This window comes from Pteropus medius, unplaced genomic scaffold (assembly GCF_902729225.1).
Source record: "Pteropus medius unplaced genomic scaffold, Ma_sr-lr_union100, whole genome shotgun sequence".
Classification (NCBI taxonomy): Eukaryota; Metazoa; Chordata; class Mammalia; order Chiroptera; family Pteropodidae; genus Pteropus; species Pteropus medius.
In genome coordinates this window covers 22837998-22865645 of record NW_024344240.1, presented here as the reverse complement: position 1 = coordinate 22865645, position 27648 = coordinate 22837998, and the positions used below count along the sequence as shown (strand labels likewise).

General features: G+C 45.5%; 1 protein-coding gene and 1 pseudogene across 2 annotated transcripts in view; both read right to left on the bottom strand.

Annotated features, from left to right (window-relative positions):
- The window catches only part of IQSEC3 (IQ motif and Sec7 domain ArfGEF 3), a 100840-nt gene that overhangs the window by 47597 nt on the left and 25595 nt on the right, over nucleotides 1–27648 (bottom strand). For both annotated transcript variants that reach the window (XM_039869162.1, XM_039869163.1), the window contains exons 2-3: nucleotides 20546–20629; nucleotides 1800–2079 (exon numbers count right to left, since the gene is read on the bottom strand). In XM_039869162.1, coding sequence (XP_039725096.1) covers nucleotides 1800–2079; nucleotides 20546–20629 — 364 coding nt within the window. The remainder of the gene's footprint in view (nucleotides 1–1799; nucleotides 2080–20545; nucleotides 20630–27648) is intronic.
- On the bottom strand, nucleotides 27037–27153 carry LOC120607548 (uncharacterized; annotated as a pseudogene).

Below are 27648 nucleotides of genomic sequence, written 5' to 3'. Positions count from 1 at the left end.
TTCAGTATTTAAAGCTTATTTTCATGTCTAGAGTTTCTCCATATGACTCCAGCCAATCCTGTTTTCCTTCTTATGAGAACCTCAGAACCTCAGAATTCTTATTTTCTCCCTTAAATGAAGCCCCCAGAACCAATCAAAGGCTCCAGACAGGCCCTGACCAGTAGCTGGTGTGAGGCTCTGGCTGGCTGCTCCCTTATTCTGGGGCCTTGTCTACCCTTCTGAGAAGGCTGCTGTGCTCACTTCTTTGGCAGCTGCTTCACCAATCTTTGGCAGACAGTGAACTGGAGCCCCCAAGGCCTTCCTCCCAGGACCAAGCCTGCTCATGTTACACTAGTGCTGAGGGCTTTTCCAAGTTAAGAGCAGAACTTTAGATTTTCCCCTATTTCATGTGACTTTTTCCATTTAAACCTTCTTTCTATCAGATGAGATATTTTTGAAATCTTGGATTCTATCCAATATTAGCTGTCCCCCATTAGCTGTGTCATCAGAAAGTAATGCCTTGTTAAAATGATTGAACTGGACAGGACCAAGGATAGCCCCCACTTGATGACCCTGGAATTGACACTGATAGAAAAATAAATTTTTGAGAATTCTGTTTGAGAATAACCCACCTGACTATACCGTGATCTAATCCACTTTCTATCATATCTACATAGATATCATGAGAGACTTTGTCAAGTACTTTATGAGAGCCAGATACAATGAATTACAACTGGCCCCTGATCCAGGATAACAGCTTGACATTAATGTCTAAAGGAAGCGATGAGGTTGGTTTGGCTTGGCGCAGTCTTTGTGACCTCTACTAGCTTTCCTTCTCAAAGAAGGAAGATTGTCCTTGTCCACTGGGTTAAAGATTGGTTCTTTAGAACCTACATGTTTCAAAACAAAAGAAACCTGAGATAATTCAAAGTTTGAGTTCCAATTTTGCTGATGAGAAAACAGTGCCCAGAGTGCTTAACCTGCACCCCCAAAGTCAGAGTTAACTAGAGCAAGAATAAGATTGGATGCCCTGTCTCTGGCTCCAAGTTCAATGCTCTTTCTTAACAACATCAAGTCATAATGTCTTTCTTTAAGTACGTTCATATGTGTGCACGTGCGCGCCGCACACACACACACACGCACACACACACACACACACACACTTATAGATTTTCCTTCAGGGCTCTTAACTGGTCACCAAGAAAAACTGTGACATTATCATTTGGAGGGGTTCAGTGGGGACCCCATCACTGACCATTTTTTCTTCGTGCTTCACAGAATAGAGGATGGAGGCCTAGAACCTCTCAATGGGAATTGTTCTCCAACAGAGGAGCTTTGAACTTCCTTGATCTGAGTAAATCTTGGGAATCCTCAGTGTATTGAGACCACTATCTTTGAACCTCATTTGAGTCCATGTGTGCCTAGGTGTGGGGTTTGCCCCTTGAGTGGGCACATAAGCTGGACTATCATTTCTTAGCAGCAAGTGGAGGTGGGACTTTCCCAGAGAATAATGGGCCACTTGTTTAGTGCTTTGCGGGGCAGTTTAGGCTTCCTGCACCAGGTGAGAGGAGCAGAGTCCTGGACACACTGCCTAAAGGCCTGGCATTGCAAGGGTGTGAGCATGTAAAGGCTGGTTGCCTGAGGGACTGGGCTGCAGTGAAGGGCAGATTACTTAGCTCAACTTGGGAGAACTAGTGGCAAAAGAGGTGTGGCTGCAGCAGAGGTGGGCCCAGATGGAGCGATCCCTGGTACCCTGGACAGCTCCCAACGGCAGGGCCCCTTCACCACCCTACCCTCCCCCCATGGGAGGCCCTGGGTACCTGTTTATTCTTTAAGTCAAGGGAGAGTTCGTAATCGGAGGCGGCAGGGGCGTGGGAGCAGAGCGCCGTCACCAGGGCAGGCTGCTGCCGGCCGGGGGAGGCCTCACGGTGGGGGCCAGCACGTGGGGAGGCACCCCCCGCCCCTGGCTGCTCCTCCTCCTCCTGCAGCTCCTGGGCTTGAGCCTTCGGGGCATGGGCACTGGGTCTGCCGGCTGCCACCACCGCCGCTGCCACCACGGAGTCCTCCATGCCCCCACCAGTCTGGGTGCAGGAGCCATCACTGTGAACAAAAGGCAACGGTGCTCGGTTGGGGGAGGGGGACAGGGTGCATGTGGGTGTGAGGGTGGGGAGAGAAACTGGGCACTTTGGCAGCAATGGGCCTTTCTAGTGGTGGGGGCTAGCGGGGGTGTCTCCTGCAGTCCCCTCTAAGGAGGGGCTATCTTGGCAGGGACTAGCCCTGGGTAAGGAGGAGAATCTGAACTTGAGGAGGGTATCCTACGCAGAGGGAAGAAGCAGCCATGGCCAGAGCTCATGAACCTCTGCTTAGAAGCAGTAGAGTAGAGTGGTTAAGAGTAGACTGCCTGGGTTAAAATCTGGGCTCTGCCTCTATTAGCTGTGGGACTCTGAGCAGGTTAAACTCACTGTACCTCTGTTTCCCAGCTATAAAATGGGCATACTAACAGTATCTACTTCCTAAAGATGAGGCTCTATGGAAGGCTTAAGTTAAAGTTCTTAAAACAGTGCCTGGTTCATGGTCACCACTATGTACAAATGTTAACTATTGTAATTATCAGTGGGCTAGCTCTCTGGCCATTGGCTTAGGTACCTGGAAGGAAGATAATTCACACCAAACCAGCTCCATCTTTAGACTGTCCAAATGATTCTGGGGAAGGAATGATGCTTATAGGCCTGGCTTGGGCATAAAGCACCTCCATTGCGGGCGGACCTCAGCTTTTCAGGGCTGGGTCTGTGAAGAGAAGGGTTCTTGCCCTGATGGGTTTAGGAAAGCATCTGTTTTTCCCTGGCTCCTCCTCTTCTCCCATGGAGCCACCAGCAGGCTGAGCCGTAGCTGCTGCCCACTTGCCTACTATAAGAAGACACCTGCTAGCTGGATGGCCACACTCTAGACTGCCCTGGGGCATTAGTGCACTCAGGTTTCTCCCTTCCCCAGTCAGCTCCAAGTTCTGCCCCTCCCTCAAGGCCCAGTGCTATGCCATCTCTCCATGAAGCCTTCTCAGGCGACTCCAGCTTTCACTGCTCTATTGGCTGGAATATTAGGAGCTGCTCTTAGGGAGTCACTATCTATTTCATAGAGGAGAAGCATCATGGCTCACAATATAGGTTGAAACCCAAGCTCTGACATGGTATGGCTTTGGTCAAGTTGCCTTTTCTCTGGGCCCTGGTTTTCTCATCTGTGTAATGGAGGTACTAGTACCTACTCTACGGGATTATAGTAGGAGGTAAAGGAGTCAGTATATGTAAAGTGTTTAGCACAGTGCCTGGCACTGAGTTAGTGCTCAATAGATGTTAACTCTTATTTTCCCCCATCTGTCTCCTCCTAGAAGCCAACGCCTACATTCCATTTGATTCCCTTCCCCTCACTTAGTGCTGGGCAAAGGATGAGTACTCAATAAATATTTGCTGATGACAGAATTGAAGAGAACCCAAGGGCCAGAGGATGGCCTCTTCAGTGGACAGTGGCAGAAGGTCAAGACAGGAAGAGACACTGGGGTCATCTGGTTCGGCCTTCCAATCTCCCTTTTTTACAAATGAGGATTAGGGGCCCAGGGAGGTTGGGTGGCTGTAAGCAGAGAGTTAGGCAACCTCAGACTTATTTCTTATAAGGTTTTGCCTCCACGTAAGATGTCCCAAATCGTACCAGAGAGGAGACCTCTTCCTGTTGATTCCACCCAACTTTGGAGCTTCTTGGTGCTAAAATAACCAAGGGCAGGGTGAAGAATTCTTTCTTCGCTAAACCTCCACCTGTCCCCTGCTCCACCAATAAAGGAGAGCTCATTGGCTAGCCTAGAACCAGTAGCCTTAAACTCCTTAAGTCAACCCTCCTTGCTACTGCATTTTCCTTTGCTCCATCATGTCTTGTGTGGCAACCAAAGAAGCTACATAGTTGGATGAGCTCTAGATACCTGATATGTTTTTAACTAGTATCACCAGGAGGTTCTTTTTAAGTTCTAACTCAACTCCTCTTGCTAAAGTACATGCCCATTCTTCCCACAGAGCACATGGAAATAGCCCTGTCCATCTGTGAACACGACCTGCCTCTGGGCCCTGGAGGGCAGTATTTGGTTTCATCCATCTCCTCTCCAGACTGTCCTTGGTACAGGTGCCCAAGACCTCTGTACCCCAAAAGTTTTCAAGACTCTTTAGAGAACTGGTGGCTACTCAGGGATATAAACACCTTTTTAAAAATAGCCCTTTGTTTTCTTTGATTGCTGTAGGATGCTTGGCAAAAGGTTCTGGGGATTTGATGCCACTCAACAGCAGTACACAACCAGGGACAATAGAGGCTGGTAGGTAAGTAGACCAGCTTCCTCGTCTCTTGGGCAAAACGACTCTGAGGTACATTCCACACCATCTCCCAAAAGTTCCTAGTGGAATGAAGCCCCGGTTGGTCAAAGCAGGGACCTGATCATTAACGAACCTATGTTGGCTCCCTTCTCTTCTGTGTCTCATTCCCAACTCTCTGTTGACATTTCTTAGGGTCACCTCGTCCCAAATAAACTACTCGTGTTAAAACAAAATAAAATTTTAAAAGAGCATTCTTTATGGGCCACTCTTCTGGATATAGACAAAGGTTCCAAGGCCTTCTCACCTGAACTCATTCATAGGGCCTGGGAGTCAGGAGGCCCCCACTGTCACCCCCAGAACATTCACACACATGTGTGCATGCACGGGCGAACTCACACACACTCATGCATACACACTGCTTCTAAATAGCTGTGTAGCTTTGGGTAATTCATGTCCTCCTCCTGGGTCAGTTTCCTCACCAGTCACATTAGGGGAGGTTACTCATCTTTAAGGATCCTTCCAGCTCAGATGTTCTGGGAGCTCGGGTTGCAGTGCTGAGGCCAATCCACCAAGGCCCACCAGCCCCACGGTTCCAGGCTCTCTGGTGGGTGGAATTAACTCCTTTGCCCACGTATGTGCATGGGGACCTGCGGGACTGTAGCCCTCCCAGATATATGATTAAGAGTGTTGGAAAGGGGACCCTGTCCTTGCCTGTTTTCTTTAGCCTTCTCCACAGACTTGTGTGGTAGAAGGTGGCTATGGAAACCTAGGACTGTTGTCATCAATATGGTAACATTTAAGGTTATATAGTGGAATGCAAAGAACGTGGGCTTTAGTTTCAGGAAGATTTGGGGTAGACCTGGTTCTACTACCTACTATGTGACCTTGGGCAAGTTACCTAACCTTGTGGCTCTATTTCCTCATCCTCATCTATAAAGTAGTATCTTAATAACTCTTTCACAAGATTGCTTTGAGAAATAAATATAGCTTGCAAAGCACCTAGTACAGTGCCTGGTACACAGTGGTCCTTGATAAATGGTGATGGCAGCATATTCTGAACTGGAACCCTACAGCATGGAGTCTCAAAGGAATTACCGGAAAAATAGCATGGAGAATTCCTAAGTGGAGAGGGTTCTCAAGAATTAGCCTTCTTGTCAACTTCCACAAAACAGAAAATAAGGTTTTTAAAAATCATACCTCCCAGCCTTTCCCAGCCCTCCAGACTAACTCTCAGAGTTTTTAGGGAGATTCGAAGGTGGACTGGCTTCCTTGAGGCTTCCTCCCACTGCTCACTCCTCTCCATCACTGGAGCAAAAACACAGTGAAGGTCCTTGGTCTGGGGTGTCACCAAGTCATGGGACCCACAGCCTCTGAGGAATCTTCAAGACTCACTCATTGCCCCTAGAAAGAATCAGTCCCCCGTCCAATGTGCTCTAATGATTCTTGGTGCTTGCCTCTATTTCAGCAGTGACCACTCTGTGCTTTGATTATTCATTGACATGTCTCTCTCCTCCACCAGACTTCCATGTACACCTTTTTCTCACAGGCACTTATCACAGTAGGCTGGCTCATGAAGCATTTTTAATAAATGTTAAATGAATGGCTAGATGGATGGACATATGGGTGAATGAGTGGGTGGGTGGTTATCATTTAATCTATACTACTTTCCTAAGAGCAGAGATACTGGGTGGGTTTGGTGATGCACCACCCAGACCCTTCTTCCAGGAAGGACTCTTGCCCAGCTCTAGGAGTGCTGTTGGAGGCTGCCTTCAGCGGTCAGCCCCATCGGCCACTTCAGGGATTGCCTCAGCTGAAGAGAGCTACTTGACACAAAGTCACGTGCTTCCCAGGGATGTCTGCATCCAATGGCTAATTGAAGTGGTGATATAAACGCTCAGCCATTTTGACCCAACACAAAGTAAGTTGATAGGTCATTCTCACTCCAGAGCCTGCCATGGGATTGGCCAAGGCTTTTGTTGTACCTCCATTGCATCTGACTTCTCTTTTTGCCTCATGCTGTGTTCCTCCTCTTCCTTCCATGGATGTTGATCTCAAGCACATCCCTTAGTAAAAAACATTCAGCACTCTGAACTCAGAGTCTGCTTCCCAGAGAACCCAATCAGTGCTGGATACTGAGTTTTTTCTTTTTTCTTCTTTTCTCTTGACAGCCAGGATTACCTTGGTCTCCCTCCCCACCCCTCAGACCCGTAGAGCCTTTTTGGGTTCTAGCACCTTTGATAAGAGCTCTGGGCTCTCTTTCTAAAATAATCCACATTATTTCACGCATACCGAATTTTACCTCCATGTTTAGAGGCTTTAACAGATGTCATGGACCCAGGCTAAAAACACTATTCTGGAGAGATGATCGTGGATTATCTTCCACATGCTAAGAACAGTGCCAAGGGCTGTAGGCAACTCTGGTTGCACAGAGAAAATGTTTGGGTACCAGACAACACAGAGCTTTTAGACACTGTCACTGTTATCCTTAACATCAATAGAATCCTTGTTTATAAGTAACAAAGCATGAGTGAAGTAAGGCCCTTGGCTCTGCTATTGACTAGTTGGATGATCATGAGCAAGATACTTAACTCTTCTGCACCTCAGTGTTCTCATTTGCAAAATGGAGATGTGAATATCTCCTTTCCAAGAGAGTGATGAAGATGAAATGACCTCATGGATTGGTATGCTGGCCACCACAGGAAATTTAGCCTTCCTATAAGAGGAATGAGTAAGGAAGGCACCTGGCAGGACCCTGGCATCTCTGCTTACACAGCCCTTGCCAGAAAGCTGAGTCCCTGAGAGGAGCTGGAGGAGCCAAAGGGCTGTGTTCGGACGAGGAAAGGGCGTGGGCTTTGCTCAGAGAAGAGGAAACGTCAGGGACAGGGCGCCCAGGCTTATGTTCCCATACCTTAGGCTGGCCCTGTCATAGAGGTGGAGAAGAGAACGCAGAGGAGCCTAGAGGCCCAGCCCGAGGCTTGTTGGTGTTGATGGCGGCAGGTGGCTGGGGGGAAGGCAGGGGACTATTTTCCCGTGTGTGCAGTGGCTAGAACAGTAATCACTAGAGACCTTGTGAGGAGTGTTTTAAAGGCTGCGGGACTCCTCAGGCTGGAATATTCCCAAACAGGGCCTAACCGTTTCCACTAGATAATCCCAGACTCCGCCAGCCTTTCTTAAAGCTTTTCTGGGACAAAGAAATGAGACATTTTCCAGACAAAAGCTAACAACATGCCTCACGTCTCAAGACTTTTCAGCCTTTATTAAAACACTTCTTTCTCTCCCTCATCTGAGCCAATAAAGAATCTGAGATGGCCAGAATAAAGTCACTGAACAAGAGAAGCCAAGTACCCTTTGGCGTCCCGGGTGGTACTGGGGAAGGTCGAGGTGAACAGAGGGCCAGTGGTAGAAACAAGTTCGCTCCATGCTGATTCAAAGAACAAGCTGGAAAATGCTGCTTCAGGTGGTGGAAAGAGCATGGAGTCAGTGTCTAAGCTCACCTCTGCCTGCAGCATTCAGTATAACCTTAGGCATGTCGCTTATCTCTGGGCCTCCGTTTCCTCATCATGAAAAGGACGGTTCAAGCAAGACACTGTGACATCTGAAGGGAGGGGAGGCCCAGCTTCCTTCCTCTCCCCTTCCTTTTGCATGGGCCCAGGGCCCACACTGCACCATCCCTGCTTACACCCACCACTCAGTTCTCAACACCCAAGGTCACAGCATAAGCCTCCCCTTGCCTCCCTTACATCATTTAATCCATGCCAGCACCTCCTCTGGCCATGGTTCCTTGACCTCCATTATCCAAGCCAGAAGCCAGGTCTTAGAATAGAAACCCCTGGAGGAGGGCAGCTGCGGCTTTCCCGGCTCATCCACTTGCAGAGCCTGCCCTGACTTCATTGGTTGTGGCAGATGCTTCTCCCTCCCATCTCCCAAGGGCCCTGAGAGAGTAAGTTATTCTTTCCCTTGTCGGCTCCTTGGAGACTCCAGACTTTGGCCTCACAGCTGTTCTATAAGGTGCTGGCCAGTTTGGTTTGTCTGTAGGGGTTTCCCATCAAAAGAATCATAGCACTTCTCTGGGCTTGTGCCCTCCCCACCCCCAGGCCCACAATATCCAGGACACTCACTCAAGGTGGGTCACAGGAGCAGCTCTGCAGCCTGTCCACAGACATCCAATGCATAAAGCTCCCCTGCTTAGCCCACCCACAGAGGAATGTAAACTCCTGGGCATGTCAGAACCTGGTGTGCTCCAGAGAGGCCTTATCTAGAAGTTTCCTCAGGACGCCTTCCTCACAGACTCCCAGACTGGCCACATTGACTAATGCCATCTCATTGCCTCTGGAATTCTAATATTTTGGAGCATTTTATTTTCTCACAAATAGGCATGGATCTGGTAGCAAAATCAAGCTCTAAGGACATGTTCCCTGCCCCGCTCCCCAACACATAGCACATGATTTCACAAGTGCATGCTTCTCTTACCCTGGGCTGACAGAAAGAGCTCACTGTGCACCTGAATAACCTCAGAGTTTTCCGCCTTTCGTGTCTCCTTGCGTTATTGCCCCTAAGAGCAGATTTTGCCTACTCCTAACGTTCTCATCTCACCAACCTTAAGATGAAGCTCCAGAACCGCCCTGCTTAAAACCACCCCTGAACACATAACCTAAAGTCCTCTCACAGCTGGTATAGATAGCACTTAATATTTACCGACTAGTGAATTCTGGTTTTATTTAACTTTTTCTTTCATTATGAACTACTTTATAGATGCAAATATGAATAACATGTGAGGTATAAAGAAAAATATACACTTGTACCCAGCTCAAGAAATAGCACATTAGAAGGCTTTTAATACCCCTGTGTATTCCTCCTTCCCTCAGAGGAATCCCTGTCCTGAATTTGTATTTATCCTTCCCCAGCTCTCCCTTTGGGGCGAATTTCCTCCTGCCTTTACGTAAGCAATGGTGGCTGCCTGGCAAGAGCCCCAAGTCTTCACGGCGTGCTCAAGGGGGAGGCTCAGGAACGCTCCAGGTCTTGCAGACCGCAAAGCGGTCAGGAAGCCCCTCCAGTGGTGATGGCCCCACAACTGCATGCTGGCAGGACTGCAAAGACATCAAGGGGTCTGACTGCAGCTGGCTGTGCCTGTTATTTCAACAAGGAAGACTCTTAGGAAAGAAATGGACTTGTCTCTTAAGGACCCATCCTCCGGCTATTCCTTTGTGGTCTGGATGTGTAATGATCTCCAAATGGACCGTGATGACTGTCAGGAGCCACACGAGTGATGCTGGGAGAGGTGTTCTCAAGAGAGGCATCAGCCTGTGCAGTAGCTAAGAGCCAGGTCCAGGGCGTGAGTGCCTTTGGGGTCCCTGAGAGGAGGGAGTGTATGAAGCCGCAGGCAGTGCCAGCCAACCCATAATCAGGGACAGCACTGTGGCAGGTACGAGTGTGGGCTCAGGGCCAGACTGCCTGGGCCTGAATGCTGGCTCTGCCTTTTCCCTGCTGGGTGGCCTTGGGCAAGTCGCTTAACCTCCTTGTGCCTCACTTTCCTCTATTAAAGACTTGGGTAGTGAGATGTGTCAAATGTTCCGTGAGTCCTCTATAAGTAGCAACTATTTTTTTTCTTTTTTAGAATTTGCAACTTGCTATTTTGCCAAATAAGAAAAAATTTCAAAAACACCCTTCGGTTTCCCTATAATATTATAAACGTATATGAAAAGTAGGATGTGATTTCTGCCTAAAGAATAGTCCTTTAACTTGAACTATCATTCTTTAATGTTCTTGGTGTCTTGCGTTGGAGTTCTTTAAGCGGAGATATACTGGGCTTTTCTGTAAGGTGTAATTTCTGGAGCTCTGAGTTAGAGATGATGCCAAGAGAAGCCTATCAGAAGTGGGTAAGGGTTGGGAGGCAGCAGAGTGTAACAAGTAAGAAGTTAAGAAACAGAAAGCCCGCTGCCGCTGTTGGTGTTGGGCTAGTGCCTTAACTTCTCTGAGACTATTTCCTCACGTGTAAAGTGAGCATACCTACCACAGGATTTTGCTGGAAGAGTTAGTAAAATAATGTCCATAAAGCCTCTGGCACCTATCTGATACTCAGTAAATGTAGGTTTCTTGGCTCTAAATTTCCCTTCATTTCATCCTCCTTCTGGTCCAACCCAAATCAACCCCATCTCACCCCAGCAGAGCAGATGTTTCTTTTGATCCTGAGCCATTTTCGGGAAAGGATATCCTTCCAGCTCCTCACAGGCTCAATTTTACTACACGCCAGGGAAAAGGTCTCTAATGGCTTACAGGTGCTCATGGCAGTCAAGTGTGTACTTGCCAAAACAGGAGTCTTGTGACATGAGAGATGGAAATGGCAGAATTACCAGTAGTATAGGACATTGCTCTGGATGTCCATCGAGTTACTGGACATACGTTTCCCTACCTGGTTCCCTATGGTCACTTTCCTACTGAAAGTCCTTCCTAATGTCTAGCTTCAAGCTTCTGTGCTGTAGCAGAAACCACTCATGAGCTTACAGTACCAGAATGGCCATACCACCTCCCACATGTCTGTGGCTTTCATGGGTCATCTCCAAACGTGTTTGGGAGGAAAGGACAATGCAGCACATACTGGCTTTGGGAAGAAACGTCAGAAATCACAGCTTGAGAAGTTCCCTACAGGCAGGGCAGGAGTCAGTGCCAGGCCATAAACCCTGAGGGGGTTAAATCATCTCCTCCTCTTAGGTGAGCAGGCAGTCAAACTGGCGAGATGATTTCCTGATAAAATGCCTCGGCTCTTAATCTCATCCTTGCCTGTGCTGTGACAGCCTGGTGCTGGGTTAAATCATTTCCTCTCTTGCCCTGCCGTCTAGAAAATTTCTTCTCCCGGCCTGTGGCCCTGCTTGATTGGCATTCATCTGGGCCTTTAGCTTCTTTGATTTTTTCTCCAAATTGGTCCCTCAGTTCTCAGTCTCTCTCTCTCTCTTTTGGATTTTGGGCTCTTTCCAGCCAACATTCTGTATGTCCTGGGCTAGGCTTGAACAGAAACATCTGAAAGACTGCCTCCTCCTCCATGCCCATCGCCCACCGTCCAAAGGAGGGACAGACCTCTCCCTGCAGGGCATGGCTCAATGACACTGAACAACATGTAAGATAGTGTGTTCCCTGCTACTTGCCATGCTGGGGGCTCTGCCACTAGGACCCTATCCCCTGAAGTAGTCAGCTCATTCTTTCTAAACAACTCCCAGTCGTACCTGAATCTCTAGGCCCCTTCTCTTGGGACTCCTGGATCTTGACTGATTTCTCCCTCTGCGCTTTTGAAAATTCCTGCTTTAAAATAGCTAGCATTTATTGACTGTTTACTATATACCAGACATTTTGCCATGCATCATCTCTTTTAATCCTCCTAACTGCCCTAAGAGGTAAGTGCTATTGTGATCCCCATTTTACAGTTAAGTAAATTGAGGATTAGAACCCTTAAGTAATTTAACCAAGGTTAAATTACAGAGTTTGTAAGTGGCCAAGCCAGGACTTGAGCCTGGATTTGAATTTCTCTGTCTATGTTCTCAATTGCTCTACATCCTAATGCTTCGCTGAAGTCTTCCTGAACTGGTCTTCAAGCCCAGGGCACTCCTTTACCACCTCCTCACCTCTCTCTTCCTTTCCAACCTGGAAGGGAATCCACAAAAATCATCTGGTGCTCAGCCCTCTCTCTGCCCTTGGAGAAGAAAGGGGACTCTCATATTTTTAAGTTTTTTATTGATCAGTAATTAAGAATATCCTGTTCACCTGGATCATTTCTCATTATGAATGAATTATTACCAATATGGTATATCAGTCTCTTTATGAATTTTTTTCTGGTGACTCAGTTCCCCTAGAATCAGAGGACCTCAGGGTAGCCTAATTGATCTGCAAAGCTGCAAAACTGAAGCCTGGACTTAGAACATGGTGACCACATCAAGATCCCACCAGTCTGTGTGGGTGGCGGTATCTGGGGCATGACTGAGGCAACACATTCAAACAGTGACAAGGACGAAGCAGGCCCTAATGGCATTGCTCCTGTGGCCCCATCCTTTGTGTGAGCTCTTTTAACCACCTCACTTTCATACCCTGAACAAGTTGCTCTTCTCTGAGTATTTCCTCGGCTGTAAAATGGACACAATAATTCTTGCCCTTGAGATCTTTAATGGGTTTATGGTGAGGATCAAATAAGGATACGAAGGAGTTTTGTAACCCAGAAAACGCTGTACTCATGAGTCAAGGTTATAACTGACTTTTCACTTAAGCCTCCTTCATTTCCCATCATGTCTGTCCTTGGAGTGAACAAAACTACATCCAAGTCTAGGACCAATGCTGAAGCCCGCCAGTGCGGAGGGAGGGAAGTGGGTATCAGGCTCTTCCCTGTGGCATTCTGGGGGTACATTCCAGCCCCCAGACTGCACTGCCCAAACGCATGGGAACAGAGAAAATAAGAAGAGGTGGTTGTGCTAGGACTGTAGGATTATGAGTGAGGTGAGAGTTTTCTCTTTTTCAAAACTTCCTTTGTGTTTTAACAATAAGTAAAACAGAGAAAGGAAAAAACACATTCTCTGGCCTACCCAACACATCTGTTTTCTTACATATGTTCATACTAGTTCAAGTGTTGTCTTCCCAATTCATCTCTTGGGTCTACTGTCCATTTGTTTTGCTTTGTGAATGCTCCTGGTCTCTCCACTTGTATGTCTCATCCCTGGCCAAGGCAGAGTGCCTTCTTATAGAATCACTGCTAGGAAGGCCTTGGAGATTAGACAGTTCTTCTCCCATGTTATGGCCGAAGACATTGAGATGTGGAGAAGGGGAGTGCCTTGTCTAAATCAGGTGGTGCAAAGCACCAGCTTCATTAGGAAGCCTGACTTCTACCTTGTTCTGCACTTCACCAGTTAGGAGACCTTGGGCAAGGTACCCTCCTCTGGTCCTCAGTCTCCTGTCTGTTCAATAAATGGCCCGTGCATGCCTTGGCTTGCTTCCAGCCGTGATATCCTGTGGTTCTAAATCAACAGTTCGTTTCTCTTGGCTCCTGCTGGCATTTCTCCCTGCTGGAGACAGCAACACATGCCAGTCTTCCTTCAGAGACAGCTGTCTTTCCTGTTTTGTTTTTTAATTGTCACAAACGAAATCTCTAAAAATTTCCTTTTCAAAGATATTCCAAAGCCTCTCAAAGGCAGTAAAGTCTTTAAGAATGCCTGATCTAATTAAATTACTCTTGCTTTAGATTATTTTCTTTCTTTATTTATTTATTTTCAATTTTTAAAACATTTAAAACCCTTTTTGTCATACATCGGACACACATATTGGAATTATAAATTATTTTTATGGTCATATTATTGGTTAAAAGATAAATAAATAAGTAAAGATGCCCTTTCAGAGGAAAAAAGAAAACAAAACAACAAAGTACAAAAGGTAGTGAGGTTAGAGAAATCACTAGGCCTACAAAGAGAGGTGACTTGGAAAAAAAAAAAAACAATATCCAAAAGACTCAAACAAGAAGTTTTTGGTAAATGACATAAGAATTTGTTTCTCAGAAAATTGGACAAAACTCTACATTAACGAACACCAACTGAACAGAGATAGCCAGACATCCCTTGTGGTATGTTTCATTTTGTTCTGGAAGTATAGTTATGTTTATTTCTTAAAATAATAAAGCCTGGGGCTTTTTTTTTACCCTTAAGAATATTCTCTGGGTCGTCTCTCTCCTCAACTTTGTTGCCCTGATATGTTTACCTAATTTGCCTGGAGTCCACAAACAGCCTCGCGTGCAGCAGGGTGAAGGGACAGGAAAGAAAGGCCCAGCCTTCTCAGTCCTTGGACTACAAACCTGGTTCTGAGAAGAGCTGACCCTAAGCAGCCTGCTTTCTGTGGCTGGAGAAGTGGGAGCTGGCTGTACATGCCCCCCGCCAAACTTATTTCTCATACTTGAAAACACCTACTTGGTTCAAACCCTCACTCTGCTATTTACCAGGTATATGGTATATCATCATTTTTGATCCTTAGTTTCTTTGTTTGTAACATGGGAATAACATTTTATAAGCTTTTAATGAGGATTAAATAAGATATTACTTGTGTAGCACATAGCAAGTGCTCAATACATGACAGCTAGTATTCTCTTTCCTTCTCTCGTGGGTGGGGACACAAAATAGGAATACTGAATGAGGAAGAATTCTCTGATCATCTCTAAATGCTGACAGGAAGTTGTTTGTCTTAATTAGCAGCTCTTCGAAGGTGGGCCCCAGCCCGGCCTCACTCATACTGTGCAGGCCCCAGCACAGTTTCATGGACAGATGACTTTCCTAAGTACCCTCTGGTGACAACCTAGGTCTCATGAAGAGACCAGTCTTAGAGGACAGCTCAAGACCTGGGAGGGAAAAGTACACAAGGAAATTGGCCTGGACAAATACTTGACTCCAAACATGAATCCCAGCTGAGGAAAGTCCTCTGAACAGAAAGTCACACCTTATGACAAGACAAAGCTTTCGTAACACTTTCTGGAATTAGTGGGGGCTACCACGGCCAAGGTATCACAGTATTTTGACATCTACTTTGTTTTTGTGCTTACTGAGTCTGGCAGGGAAGAAACAAGTGGGGCAAAAAGCACTGAGAGGTAAAACGACAGATCACACGATTCATCAAGGGACAGATTTCACTAGCTCCAGGACCAAATTTTTCTGCCATCTTGTCGTGGTCACCTTCAGTTGCGGAGCCAAGCCAAGGTGGACTCTGCTATAACTATACGGAGATCCTCAGAACACCAATGAGCAAACCTGCTCAAAAAGCCCAAATAAGAAGGAGCAGCCCCTCCCCTACCCCTGCTGCTCTGTACTTCAATGCAGGTTTGCTCTGCTCCACACCAGAGTCATCAGTCCACATGAGTCCCACCTGGACCAAGACAGCAGGCAGGATGCTGCACTCCAGGGCAGAGCAGTATGGGAATTTTTCCAGCCCTGGTCAAGTCGCATGATCCCAACCCTTGCAAAGGTTTCTGGGAACCAACCGCTGGACTCTGAAGGACAACAGACAGTCTTCCCCTTGGCCTCACCTGCTGCCCACTGCCTTCCTGGTGTGAAGATGCAGAGACCCCAGAGCCTGGGGAGTTGGGCAGGTTGGATGGGCTTGCCCTCCACCCTCACCCCGGGCCTGTGAGGGAAGACAAAGTTTTTCTGTCCTTGGGTGCAGTTCTATGGCCCCAGAATGACCCCTTCTTGGTCTACCAGTGGTGGGGCATGTTTCCCAGCAGCCTCTGAGCCTCAGACGTGACAAATGGAGTAGGCACTGATGCCAAAGCTCCCAAACCCAGCAGTTTGAAGACTAAACTGTATCGACTGAGAATTTAATTGCTCCATAATCGCTGAGTAAACACTGGCTGGTCCATTGATCATGCCTCAGACTGGATGGGGAGAGAGAAAAGGCGGGAGGGATGCAGGGACAATGCTAAAGAAGGGCTCCCCCTGACCGCTTTTCTTCAAGGGTGTCCTTTCCTCAAGGTATCAAGGCATGCAGCCTCCAGCAGAGCCCGCAGCCATTGCGCACACACTCTGCACTCTAGTTAGCAGGTGACAGAGAGCCACGTGCCACTAGAGGGGTGGGGGCACAGGGAGGTTCTGGTTAAGGCAGTGCTCTCTCAAAGCACGCAGTGAGAAATGCAGGCTATTTTTTTTTTAATGGGAGGAAATGTAAAATCTAGTTCATAGAAAAATAAAACCCCAGAAGATTGCACACTAATACATTAACAATGGTTAATTCTATATGACTGGATTCAGTTTTTATTTTCTTCATCATATTCTTGTATTTTCCACATTTCCAACAACTAGCAAGTATAACTTATAATCAGAGAAAATAAATGTTATTTAAGATTAAATGAAACGTCTCAAAGGATTTCTCCTGTGCTATTAAAAAAAAAAAAAAATAGCAGCAGCTCTGTGGAAAGAGGTTGCGTTTTGGAGTTAGACCTGGGCTCACCTTCCAGCTCCAGAACTGATTAGCAGTGCTCCCTCCATCAGATACTGAACTTCCATCCCAGATTCCTTATCCGTAAATGGGAGTAGCAGCTATCTCACAGAAGTAAGTGAGATAAAATGTTGAGAGTGTTTAGTGCAACATCCCTGACACGTTCAATAAATATTGTGTTCAATAAATATTAGCATCTCTTCCATCGTGGAGTAGGGCATGGGGTTCGAGGAGGAAGGACCAAATATTGGGGGTGAGTCAGTTTAGTCTCCTGGGGCCCAGAGTACCCCGCATCCCCATATCCTAACCTCTCTTGCATCCCAGGGGGCTGGAGATTGTTTCAGTTTCCTCCCTAGTGACTCCCCTTTCTGACTGCCCCCCAAGCCTCCTGTCATTACCCTAATAAAAGTCAATCTTCCTCATCTTGTTCCATTGCCACCCATGGAGACAAATGGGCTGCCATTCTGCTAGATGCTGGGAGGCAGCTGGGCAGCTCCAGGGTCATTGTTCGGAATGTCACTGAGAGCCTGAGAGAGAGGGGAGCCCGAGGGATCAAAAATAGGACTGCAATTACTAGCCTATTCAATTCCCCAGAATAAAGCCTTGCCATTAGCTAACAGTGGGGAGGAGATGGGGAAGGGGGATGAAAGAGCCTGACACACTTGCTGCCCCCTGGTTGGCTCTGGGCCTAGTAACCCCAGTTCTCCCCTGTGGGCCTGTTACTCTAGTAAGCATAGGTTGTTTGCCTAGGGATGTGTGAACCTAGGCACAATGAAGCCTAGGATAACTCTAGGCCAGCCCCATAACTGCTCCACTGAACTCCAGGCCCTGGTGCCCATGACTCCGCCTCTCCTCTCACAGACACGCAGCTTTCAGACTTGCTCAATTTTGGGTCTTCCCACTTCCGGGAGCATTGCTCCCTGGCAGGCTCCTAGTCTCAAGATAGATTTCTCCTGACCCCATCACCCAAAAGGCTGCTCTGCAGGTGGCTGGGGAAGGCTGTCCTAGCACATGCTAACAAGGCTGGGGCTTCCCTGGGCACCCAGGGCTCTTCCCTGGACTGAGGGTTTGCCTCAGGCTGCAGCAGCAGCTCCTCTCTATCCATCTGATCTGCAGGGCTGTGGGCAATCAGTTTATACAGATCAGCTGCCACTGCAGCCCCCAAGGGATGAGTCCAGTGGCTCAAGGGAAGGGATTCTTGTTCAGCCTCACAGCTTGGGGTCGGGCAGGGTAGGGATAGATCTTTCAAACTTGCTGATCTTGGTCACCATTGGCTTCAGCCAGGGTGCATAGGAAGAAGGTGAGTAGGCCTCTATGGCTAGCTCTGAGATCACGCACCGAAGGCCCCAGTGATGGATCCTGAGACCTGATGGATTGGTTTGGATTCCTTACTGGGGTCTCCTGTAGAGACTAATTAACTTATTCCTAGAAACCCTCAGAGAAGGTTGATTTGGCTGGAGCCTGACTGAGCTGGAAGGAAACCAGACTGACCAGTGTGGGGGAATCTGGCTTGCCTTAGAGGGCTCTGTGACTCACCTACCTACTGCTGGCCCTCAGCCTGGTCTTTGACCACTATATTCTTGTAGAGAAATTTGCGGGGAAATTTGGGCTACACTCTCTGGAGGCGAGACATCTGGCTAAAGGGAAGGGACTAAGGGCTGTGAGGGGTTACTTACAGGGTTGGGAGCATAGATACTGGGAGTCTGATGGGAGAAAACTTATCTCAGGATGGAATTCCCCCAAGAAACCAGGAATAGACAGACCGACTGACACATGCACTGTTTGTCAGAAAACATCTAAATGGCCTTCTCCCAGAGTAGCCAAGAAACTGTCATCAGAGAGACAGACAAATGGACCAACAGATAGACAGACAGAAACACACTCTAGGAAGCTACAAACCAGACAGACAGGACAATTTGGAATAACTGGGAACAGAGACAGACAACATCTGGACCAACTTGGGAGCAAGTCTCTGCCTCACCCAGTAGGCAGTACTTACAGGTCCTTCCATGAACCAATGTTCAAGAAAACCTCCCACCTCCCATCCTCCCTCCCCTGAACACCTCTGACCAAACCTTGGCACCTTCTCTCCAAGGGGAAACTGAGATAATAGGTTTCCTACCATCCCATTCTAAATCTTGGAAAAGAATTCTATTCTTTTGGAACCTGGCCTTCATGAAGCAGCAGCACCCCTCTCCGCCCCCACATACATACACCTGCCTCCCTCCTACCCCTTCCCACCAGCAGCCAGGCAGTCAGAGGAGTGTTGGCACATGGAAGAGTGGGAGGGATGAGCATGAGAGAGAGGAAAGATGGAGGAAAACCCAAAGGAGCATTTCTGTTGGTGGGCATCCCAGGACTGAGCTTTCTGATGACATGATGTTACCCATCCTCACCAATACCTGGTGCTTGAGTGGCAGCAATTAAATATTTACTGGGTTGAGTTGGATTGATGGGACAGGAAGCAGACTAGACAGCTTTTCTTGCTTACCCTTCCCTGCCAGGGAGGACATTTTTAGGAAAAAGATAGCCACATGTCTGAACAGTGACAGCTCACAGATGAGGCCAGGGTCCCCTACCTCTTTTCCCCTAGACCACCCTTGTGCCACTCTACTCTCTGTCCTCTCTCCCTTCTCGCCCACTGTCTCATTTTCCCATTTCTCTCCTTCCTTCCAGTTTCCAGGAAAGCCATTTTCAATTTGGAGGCATCACAGTGCCCCATTAGATGGGCAGCTCCTTAAGGATCTAAGTGGCAGCACTTGTCATTATGTCCTGGCACAGAACTTGGCACAGAGACCACCCAGGGCATCACACAGAGCTTGGCCTTTTAGCTTCCAACTTGGTCAGCTACAGGGAACAACCATGCCTCTTGTAGTCCTGGATCAAAGGATCTGGAGGTGTTATTGTGGTTTAATTCCCTTAGTCCCCTCCTCAGAGTCCTGCCTCATCCCTGACTCCCTTTGACTTCCCTTTAAGGGAAAAAAGGCAATAATTCCTTTCAGTGGGTGGTTTTCTGTCCTTAAGCTTAATAGCTACCATCTCTGATTACTATCTAGTTATTTTCCAAGGAAGAAAGGGAAAGATCATTAAATCTTAAACTTAAAAGGTGCAAGTAGTGGGAGTCAAATGCCCTAAGTGTGCATCTGGGCATTGGCACTCACTGGCTGTGTGACTGTGGGCAAGTCCCTTGACTGCTCTGAACCTTACTCTCTTCTCACGTAAGACAGGGATTATAAAACCTGGTCTTATTTCCCCAAGCAGTTCGGAGGCTAAGTGAGATTATATGTAAATGTTATTTTCTAGAGGAACCGACCCCTTCATTATACAGATAGGGAAACTGAGGACTAGGGGAGTTAAGTAATTTGCCCAAATTCATTCTGACAACAGGAAACTAGATGGGGCAAATTTTAGTCCAGAATAGAACTATCTTGACTCTAAGCATAGTAAAAAAAACAAGTAAAGAGAAATATGCAGAACTGTGAGACAGAAAAATTGGTGGAAAAGAGAAAAAAATAAAGTGTAACAAGGGACAGAGACTGACAGCATACACAGATCAAGAAGAGAGAGAGTGAAAATTCATGTGGGCGAGGATGAGGATAAATGGAGGAACAGAAACGCAAAGAGACAGATGAATATAGAAGGAGAAAGATGAAAGCATGATGGAGAGAGACTATAAGGAAAAGAGAAAGGAAGAAAGAGGGTATATGAATAACTCAAAATAAGATGAAGAAGAAAGCCCAGGGACAGTGACACCAAACACTGACTTTGCAATACTCCTCTTCCTTCCCAGTTTGTCAGCTAACTCAAAGAATGTTGAAACATCCCTAAAATTAAAGTCAGTCATCTTGGCTCCTTTATGGAAGGAGAAAATTAGAAAGAAAAATGTAAGTGTTTGATATAAAAGAAAGGATGGGCCCTGTCATTGGTTGAGCAACTGCTGAGTGCCAGACAATCTATCATGGGACATGTATATGTAATCACATTTATTTCCCTTGATGTTTAAAAATGAATTTTATATAGGCCTTTTAGAGGGGAGGAGCATAGATTTAGGATTTGAATAAGAAGGCATAATGACCTCAAAAGTTGGGAATCGCTCATCCGGGATCCAGAGGAAGGAAAGAGAAATGGAAGTATGAGAAAGGAGGTAAAAACAAACAAACAAAAACACAAGACATAAGAGGAAGAGCCCAAATGGCGAAGGCTTGTGTGCTTTGCTCTGAGGGGTGGGATGGTGGGGGGTGGGGAAGAGGGAAGACCATCCACCAATTACTTCCCACCTGTGGGAGGCCAGGTCGGAGCAGGCGGGCTTCTGCTCGGTGTCAGCAGCTGGGCAGCAGAACTGGTGCAGCACGGTCTCATTCCTGAGGGCAGAGCAGAAAGGAGAAGGTCAGGGTGCTGCCAAGACAGGCTTGGCTCTCTGACACCAAGGCATTTCTACCCTTAAACCTTGACTCTGTGTCACCGCAGTCTCCAACACTGCTCCAGAGAAGGAAGTATAGCATCGATTCTCTGTCACTCAGGCCTTTCCAGTCATCTATGAGGCCCAGTTCAAATACCGCCTCCTGCATACTGCCCCCACAATCTCCCATCAACAGAACTCTTCTGATTTCTGCACCCCGACCTCCTCAGTAGGCTCCTCTACATGTATGTACTGTTCATTCCTTCTATCCTTTATCATTATCATAGTTCTTTATAACCCTGTTCCCCTCTACACTCTGGCAAGGCAAAACTAGGTCTAGTCATCTGTGATGCACAGAATTGTATGCAATAAACATTTTAAAGCTGATTATATGCAAAAATACAAAGCACTCATGCAGAGACTCATACAGTGTTGCCAGCTGAAAATGCAAGGTGTGGTGCTTGACAGATTTGTTTGATGCAGATGAAAAAGCCAAACCAGGAAGCAGAGATCTTGGGTTCCAGCCAGCCAGCCAGCTGTGTGATACCTAGCTCACCTTTTCTTGGTCTCAACTTATTTCCTGGTGAAATCAAGAAGCTGAACTAGAGAAGTGGTTCTCAACCCTAGTTGCTTATTAGAATCACCAGATTCTTAAAAACTATCCCTATCTGGGCCCTAACCCTCAGGGACTGACTCACTTGGTCTGGCCTGGCTCCGGGGCACCCAGAGCAGCTGTAAAGGAAGCTAGAATTGAGAGCAATTAGACTAGATAATTTCCAAGGTCCCTTCCACCTCTAAAATGCTGCGATTCTAATATTCACTCTGAGCCAACTTGAAATTTAATATTGAAACTACTTTTGCATAAAGTAATGCTGTCCATTGCCTTCTCTCCCTCAGCAAGCAGTCACTGTACTGGGTATTTTGGAATCAGAGAATGTCAGACCTGGAAGAGCCCCCAAGGATTACATGAAAGGGATTTTTAAACTTCTTTAGCTTCAGAACTCTTTGTCCAAACCCTGTCTTTACTGGAAGGTGCTGAGTTTGCCTATCCTCATGGAGGAATAACATAGGGGCCTACCTTAAATTGACAAAAATAAATTCCAGAGATATTGCATTATTAAAGGAGAAAAAATAAAACGGAGGAAAATACAGAAAGTAACTTAGGAATAGAGCCTATGTGTTGGGGAGACTTAAAACAAAACAGGAAACTGAAAAGCCAGTATGAAAAAGACAAACATATCTGACTCCATAAAAGAAAAACATCTAGTATGGAAAAAGATATCTTATTAAGTCAAAAGACAAATGATAGAATGGGAAAATATATTTGCAGCACATATGACAGAGGGCACGTTAATATCCTATATTGAATTCCCCAAATTCATAGTGCAAAGGCAAACTCAATAGAACAAAAAATGTCCAAAGCATACAAATTCCAGTTGATAGAGGAGGAAATCCAAAAAGCAGATAAATATATGGAAAGATGCTCCACCCTATAGTAAACAGGAAAATGGAAATTAAAGCAACACTGAGGTGCCCTTTCCCATCCATCAGACTGGCAAACATTAGAAAGACTACTAACTACAAGTGCTGGGGAAGATGTGGGGAGTTAAGTGCCTTCATCCATTACCTGTGTAGATGTGAATCTTTACAGCTGTTCTTGGAGATAAAAAAGAACACAAATCTTCCGACCCAGCAATCCTACCTCTGGAATTTTATACCCTAGAAATGCTAGCACCTGTTCATAAAGATATTTGTACAAAATGTTGTGGCAGTTTTGTTTTCAGTTGAGGGAAACAAAACAACTGGAAATAACCTGAATCCCAATCAGTCAGGGAATGGATGAGTCGATTGTGATCGTTTTATTCACACTGTGGAATTATGCACTATATCTCTTGACCTGATTGAATTCTACAACATATGGCTAAAGGAGAAAAGCAAGTTGCAGAGAAATGTATATAATTTTGTAAAATAAACAATGGTCACTCTCCCTTAAATGCAAATTCTGTACATTGTGATATATTCATATATGAGTGTGTACATAACTAAGCTGTTAACATTGGGCACCTCAGCAAGACAAGAGTGGGAAAAAGAAGGCATAAGTAAAAAAAGGAGAAGAAAAAACACGTTTGGTGTAATGTTAACTGAAAATGTTAAATACAAATTTTTACTTATGATATTACCGTAAATACATTAAAATTGAATATGTACCTGGAAAAGGACAAGGAAGTGTCAGGAACCAACATAAATATTAATGTCATTTCAGGATGGATCACAGGCAATTTTTATCTCAGATTTTTATTAATTTAATAGATTAGTGATTATAGATTATAGGTTAATATTTAACACAATGAATACAGCTTTTTAAAAGAGCAATAAAGCAAATAATTGAATCTGACTCCTCATTTTACAGATGAGAAAGCTGAAGGAAGTGCTTTGTCTAGACTCATTTCCTGACCAAAGTCCCAAGTCAGTCTTCCAGTCGCCCCCACTGTCCCCACCCCAGCCCCAGGTTTCTGGGGCAAATCAGAGCCTTTAGAGAACTGTCTAGACCTTGGTGTCTAGTGGCTCCAAGGGCTGCTTGGCATGTGGAGTAAAGAAGAAGAAAGGTGTAGGTAGGGCAGTAGGGCTCAGAGCCTAAGCAATGGAGGGGCAGGCAGACCTAGGTATGCAGACAAAGCAGAGAACCTACCCCCAGTTCCTACCACCAGGTGCACCTGTGTCCCAGCATGAGTTCAGAACTCTGCCAAAAGCCCCTGAGAACTGAGGCAAAGAGGCACAGCTTGTTCATCATGTGCTGTACACACATTTCAGGAAGGAGAGTGCACCCGAACACAGTCATGGGTTGGCATGGCGGTGCCTGGGGCCTCTGTTTTGATCCTGTCTCTGTTTCCCAGAGGCATCCTTCTAGGGCTGGGAGCTGCTCCTCCAGGCACTGAGGCAGGCTCCAGGTGGTTTTCCCAAGTCTGCAGATTCAGCTGTGTTGGCCCATGCAATAGGCAACATAAGCCTGGCTGTCCATAAGGCCTTCTATACCTCAGGCTTGGGATGGTGATGCTATTGGAGTTGCACTCTCTTTGGGTTCATGCTGATGGGGTCCCTCAGGACAATCCAGCTGAGAGGGCAAGTTTGCCTCCAGCCCTTCTCCAGTTTCTCCTCTATCCACCTCCTGCCTCATGGGCCTCCTCGACCTAGGCCAGCAGCTCTCTGTTAGAACCTCCCTGCTTGTGTTATCTTGGGGTTTAGTTCATAATGAATTATAAGTCCTCCTTTGTCTGCTTTTGATCAGCCTGGCCGCCTCCCCTGCTCAAGGTCACGGTCTAAGTCCCCTGACGTGGGCAGGTCTTAGCTTAAGTTGGCTGAACGTTGCTTTCGGCCTCCCTGACTTCCTTTCCTTTCTCCCCAAAAGAGAATCCAAACAAAGGCACCCAAAGAATTCGTTCCCATTAAAAATAAAATTGGAGATGTGATGAGAAAGGCACTTCACTTCCGTGGTATTCTTCCCCCAACCTATAACCCCAGTCTAACTGTGAGAAAAACATCAGACCAACCCAAATGGAGGACAGTCAACAAAATATCTGACCAGTACTTCTCAAAACTGTCAAGGTCATGAAAACAAAAAAGAGAAACTGTCACAGACCAGAGAAAACTAAGGGGACATGACAATTTTCACCTGATACCCTGGATGGGATCCTGGAACGGTAAGAGGATATTAGTGGAAAAACTAGTAAAATACAAATAAAGGCTACAGTTTTGTAGATTCATATATGATAGAGAATTAGACAGACAGATGATAGATAATAATATTTGGACAGCAAAACACTAATAATTGTATTTTAGCACTTTATAGTGTTTACTATGTGGCAATACTGTTTAAGCACTTTCCACATTAACTTGTTAATTCTCACAAAACATCCAACAAAATTTTCTCATCACTCTCCAGGTAAGGAACCTGAGGCACAGTGAGTTTGTGGACTGCTGATGAAATATCATGCATTTGACACAGGCCTCATTTCTTATGACAACTCTCATAGTATGTTTTATCATCCTTCCCCTTTTTTAAAAAAATAAGAAAACCAAGACTCAGAGGAAGTAAGTGACTTGCCCAAGGTCACACAGCTGGTTAGTAGGAGAGCCTAAAACTCAGTCAGGTTTTGAAATCATACAGCCCCCACTTCACCCTGAAGTGAGCTTAGAAAGGGCTTTCTCAGAGCTACCATGTGGCACAGTTCTGGAGACATGATTCATATTGTAGTCTCTGGGGTTCACACCTAAGGCTGTATCTCTAGGAGTTCTGGAGCTGGAAAGGACCCAAGGATATTCACAATACGAAAGGCCCCTCTGAAAAAGGAAAATGACCCAGTTATTGGCTTTTGAAATTCCAAAGAAGGGAAGTTTTTGATATAAGGCCAAAAGCTTATTTCTTGGATTCTTAATTCCAGGGCCTAAGATTTTAGGCAGAATTCAGTCCTTCCTGGCTTTAGTGATCCGAAGTGCTCCAAACTGATGAGTTTTGATGGAGAAGCTGGATTGTGGGTGGATGTAATAAAACCTAAATGGGGCAGTCTGGACCTAGAATGAGGATTTTGATGTGTTGCTTATCCCTGGTCATGTTGGGAGGAGGGACAGGGAATGAGAGGAGCAGAGCGAGGAGCAGCTGGCTCAGGGAATTTCAGGCATCACTCAAGCAAGATAGGGGTTAAGGGTCTTCAAAGAAGGCAGCGTGGACCTGAAGGAAGAGGAACCTAGGGCTCAGCCAGAAAAGGACTCTGTTTCTTAACTAGGAAGCCAAGAAGAGAGTGGTGGTGCTGCCAGAGGAAGAACAGAGACCCAAGAGGCCAGCTGGCTGGCTGGAAGGAGAAGAAAACATCAAGTGCTGCAAAGAACTAATTAAAGCTTCAGCCAGGGCCAGGAACTTGAAATTATGGGAGGCTGTGCACCTATAACTTCCCACATCTATATTTAGTTTGAGACTCAGGATACCACTGCAAGACCATAAAAATAGTTGAGTGATTTAGAGGGACTGATGATATGTGCAATCCTGCAGTAGGTGAAGCTGGCAGAGGGATGGAGAAAGGGACTCCTAGCAGGAAAATCAAGGAGGAAAACCCAGTGGGGCAACTTTGAAGGAAGAAACCTCCCTCCCCTTCAACAAGCTGAAGACAGCAGATTTAACCCTTAGTCTTTGGAAAGAAGCAGCCAGGGAACTCCTCTGAAGGAGCTGTCTTGAACTCCAGGAAGAGGGACAAATTATAAAATAATTTCCAGTCACCTTCCCATCCCCACTCATCCTGGCACCACCATCACTAGTGCTGGGAGAGCCTGAAGACTAGGTTCCTTTTTTTCACTTTCTCTTAATTTTCTCACCTTCTACAGGCAGTCTTCTTTATCTAAGCATGATGAATAGGGGGAAAAGATACCCTTATTTCCTCAGAATTCACTCCTAGTTCCAGGGATGGGCAGGGGTCGGGAGAGAGTTAAATATCCAAAACAACTTTGAAAAATGAGAACAATAATAGGTCTTAACAATATGTGCTTTCAAGACTTAAAGCTATCAAAATTAAGACAGTTTGGTGTGGTATAAAGATAAGCATACAGATTGATTGAATGAAATAGAGGGGCTAGAAATAGAATCAAACTTGTATTGATTCTTGATGAAAGTACCAAGATAATTCAATGAAAAATGATAACCTTTTTAATAGATGGTGCTGAAACAATTATATATCCATATGCAAAATAAGGACTTTACTCTTGCACAATATATAAAAATTAATACAAAATAGATAATAGATCAAGAATAACAGATAAAACTATAAAAATTCTCAAAGAAAATCTGTGATTTTAGAATATGCAGAGATTTCCTAGATAGGACACAAAAAGCACAAACCACAAAAAGAAAAAAAAATTATAAATTAGACTTCATCAAAAATTTCAAAAATTTTCTCTTTGACAGATACTATTAAGAAAAATAAATCTCTTAAAACTCACTAATAAAAAGACAAGAACTTTATAGAAGAATGTACAAAAGACTTGAACAGATACTTCACCAAAGAAAATATACTAATGACATTATTAGTCACTAGGGAAATGCAAATTAAAATCACAAGATATCACTACATATCCAGTAGAATGACTAAAATTAAAAAGTCTAACAATACTAAGTGTTGAAAAGGGTGTGGAGCACTTATAACTCTCATACACTTCCAGTGGGAATGTAAAATGGTGCAATACTTTGGAAAGCAATCTAGTAGTTTCTTTTTCTCTTTTCTTTTTTCTTTTTTTTTTTTTTTTTTAGGCAAGGCAACCCTTGGTTGACCTCACAAATTGCAAGGACCTTGTGCGTTTACAATCCCTTATTTTTTTTATTTTTTATGCCTACAACACCTGGTCTTCCTAGGTGGTCTCTCAACCAAATACTAACCAGGCCCGACCCTGCTTAGCTTCTGAGATCAGATGGGATCAGGCTTGTTCAGGGTAGCATAGACAGGCAGTTTCTTATAAAGTTAAACATACACTTACCATATGCCCCTGCAATTGCATTCCTAGGTATTTACCCAAGATAAATAAAAGCATATTGACACAAAACTATTCATAGCAGCAAATGTTCACATTTGCTGTAAAAAAAAACAGCAACTCAACACATATACGGTCGATTGATTCTGACAAGGGTGCCCAGAATGCACAATGGAGAAAAGAGTATTTTCAACAAATGGTGTTTGGAAAACTGGACATTCACTTGCAAAAGAATGAATTTGGGCCCATATCTTACCAAATGTAAAATCAACTCAAAATGGATTAAAGACTTAAACATAAGACCTGAAACTATAAAACTCCTAGAAGAAAACATAGAAGGAAATTTTCATAACATTGGTCTTGGCAATGGTTTCATGGATATGACACCAAACACACAGGCAGCATAAGCAAAAATAGACAAGTGAGACTACATTAAACTAAAAAGCTCCTGCACAGCAAAGGGAACAATCA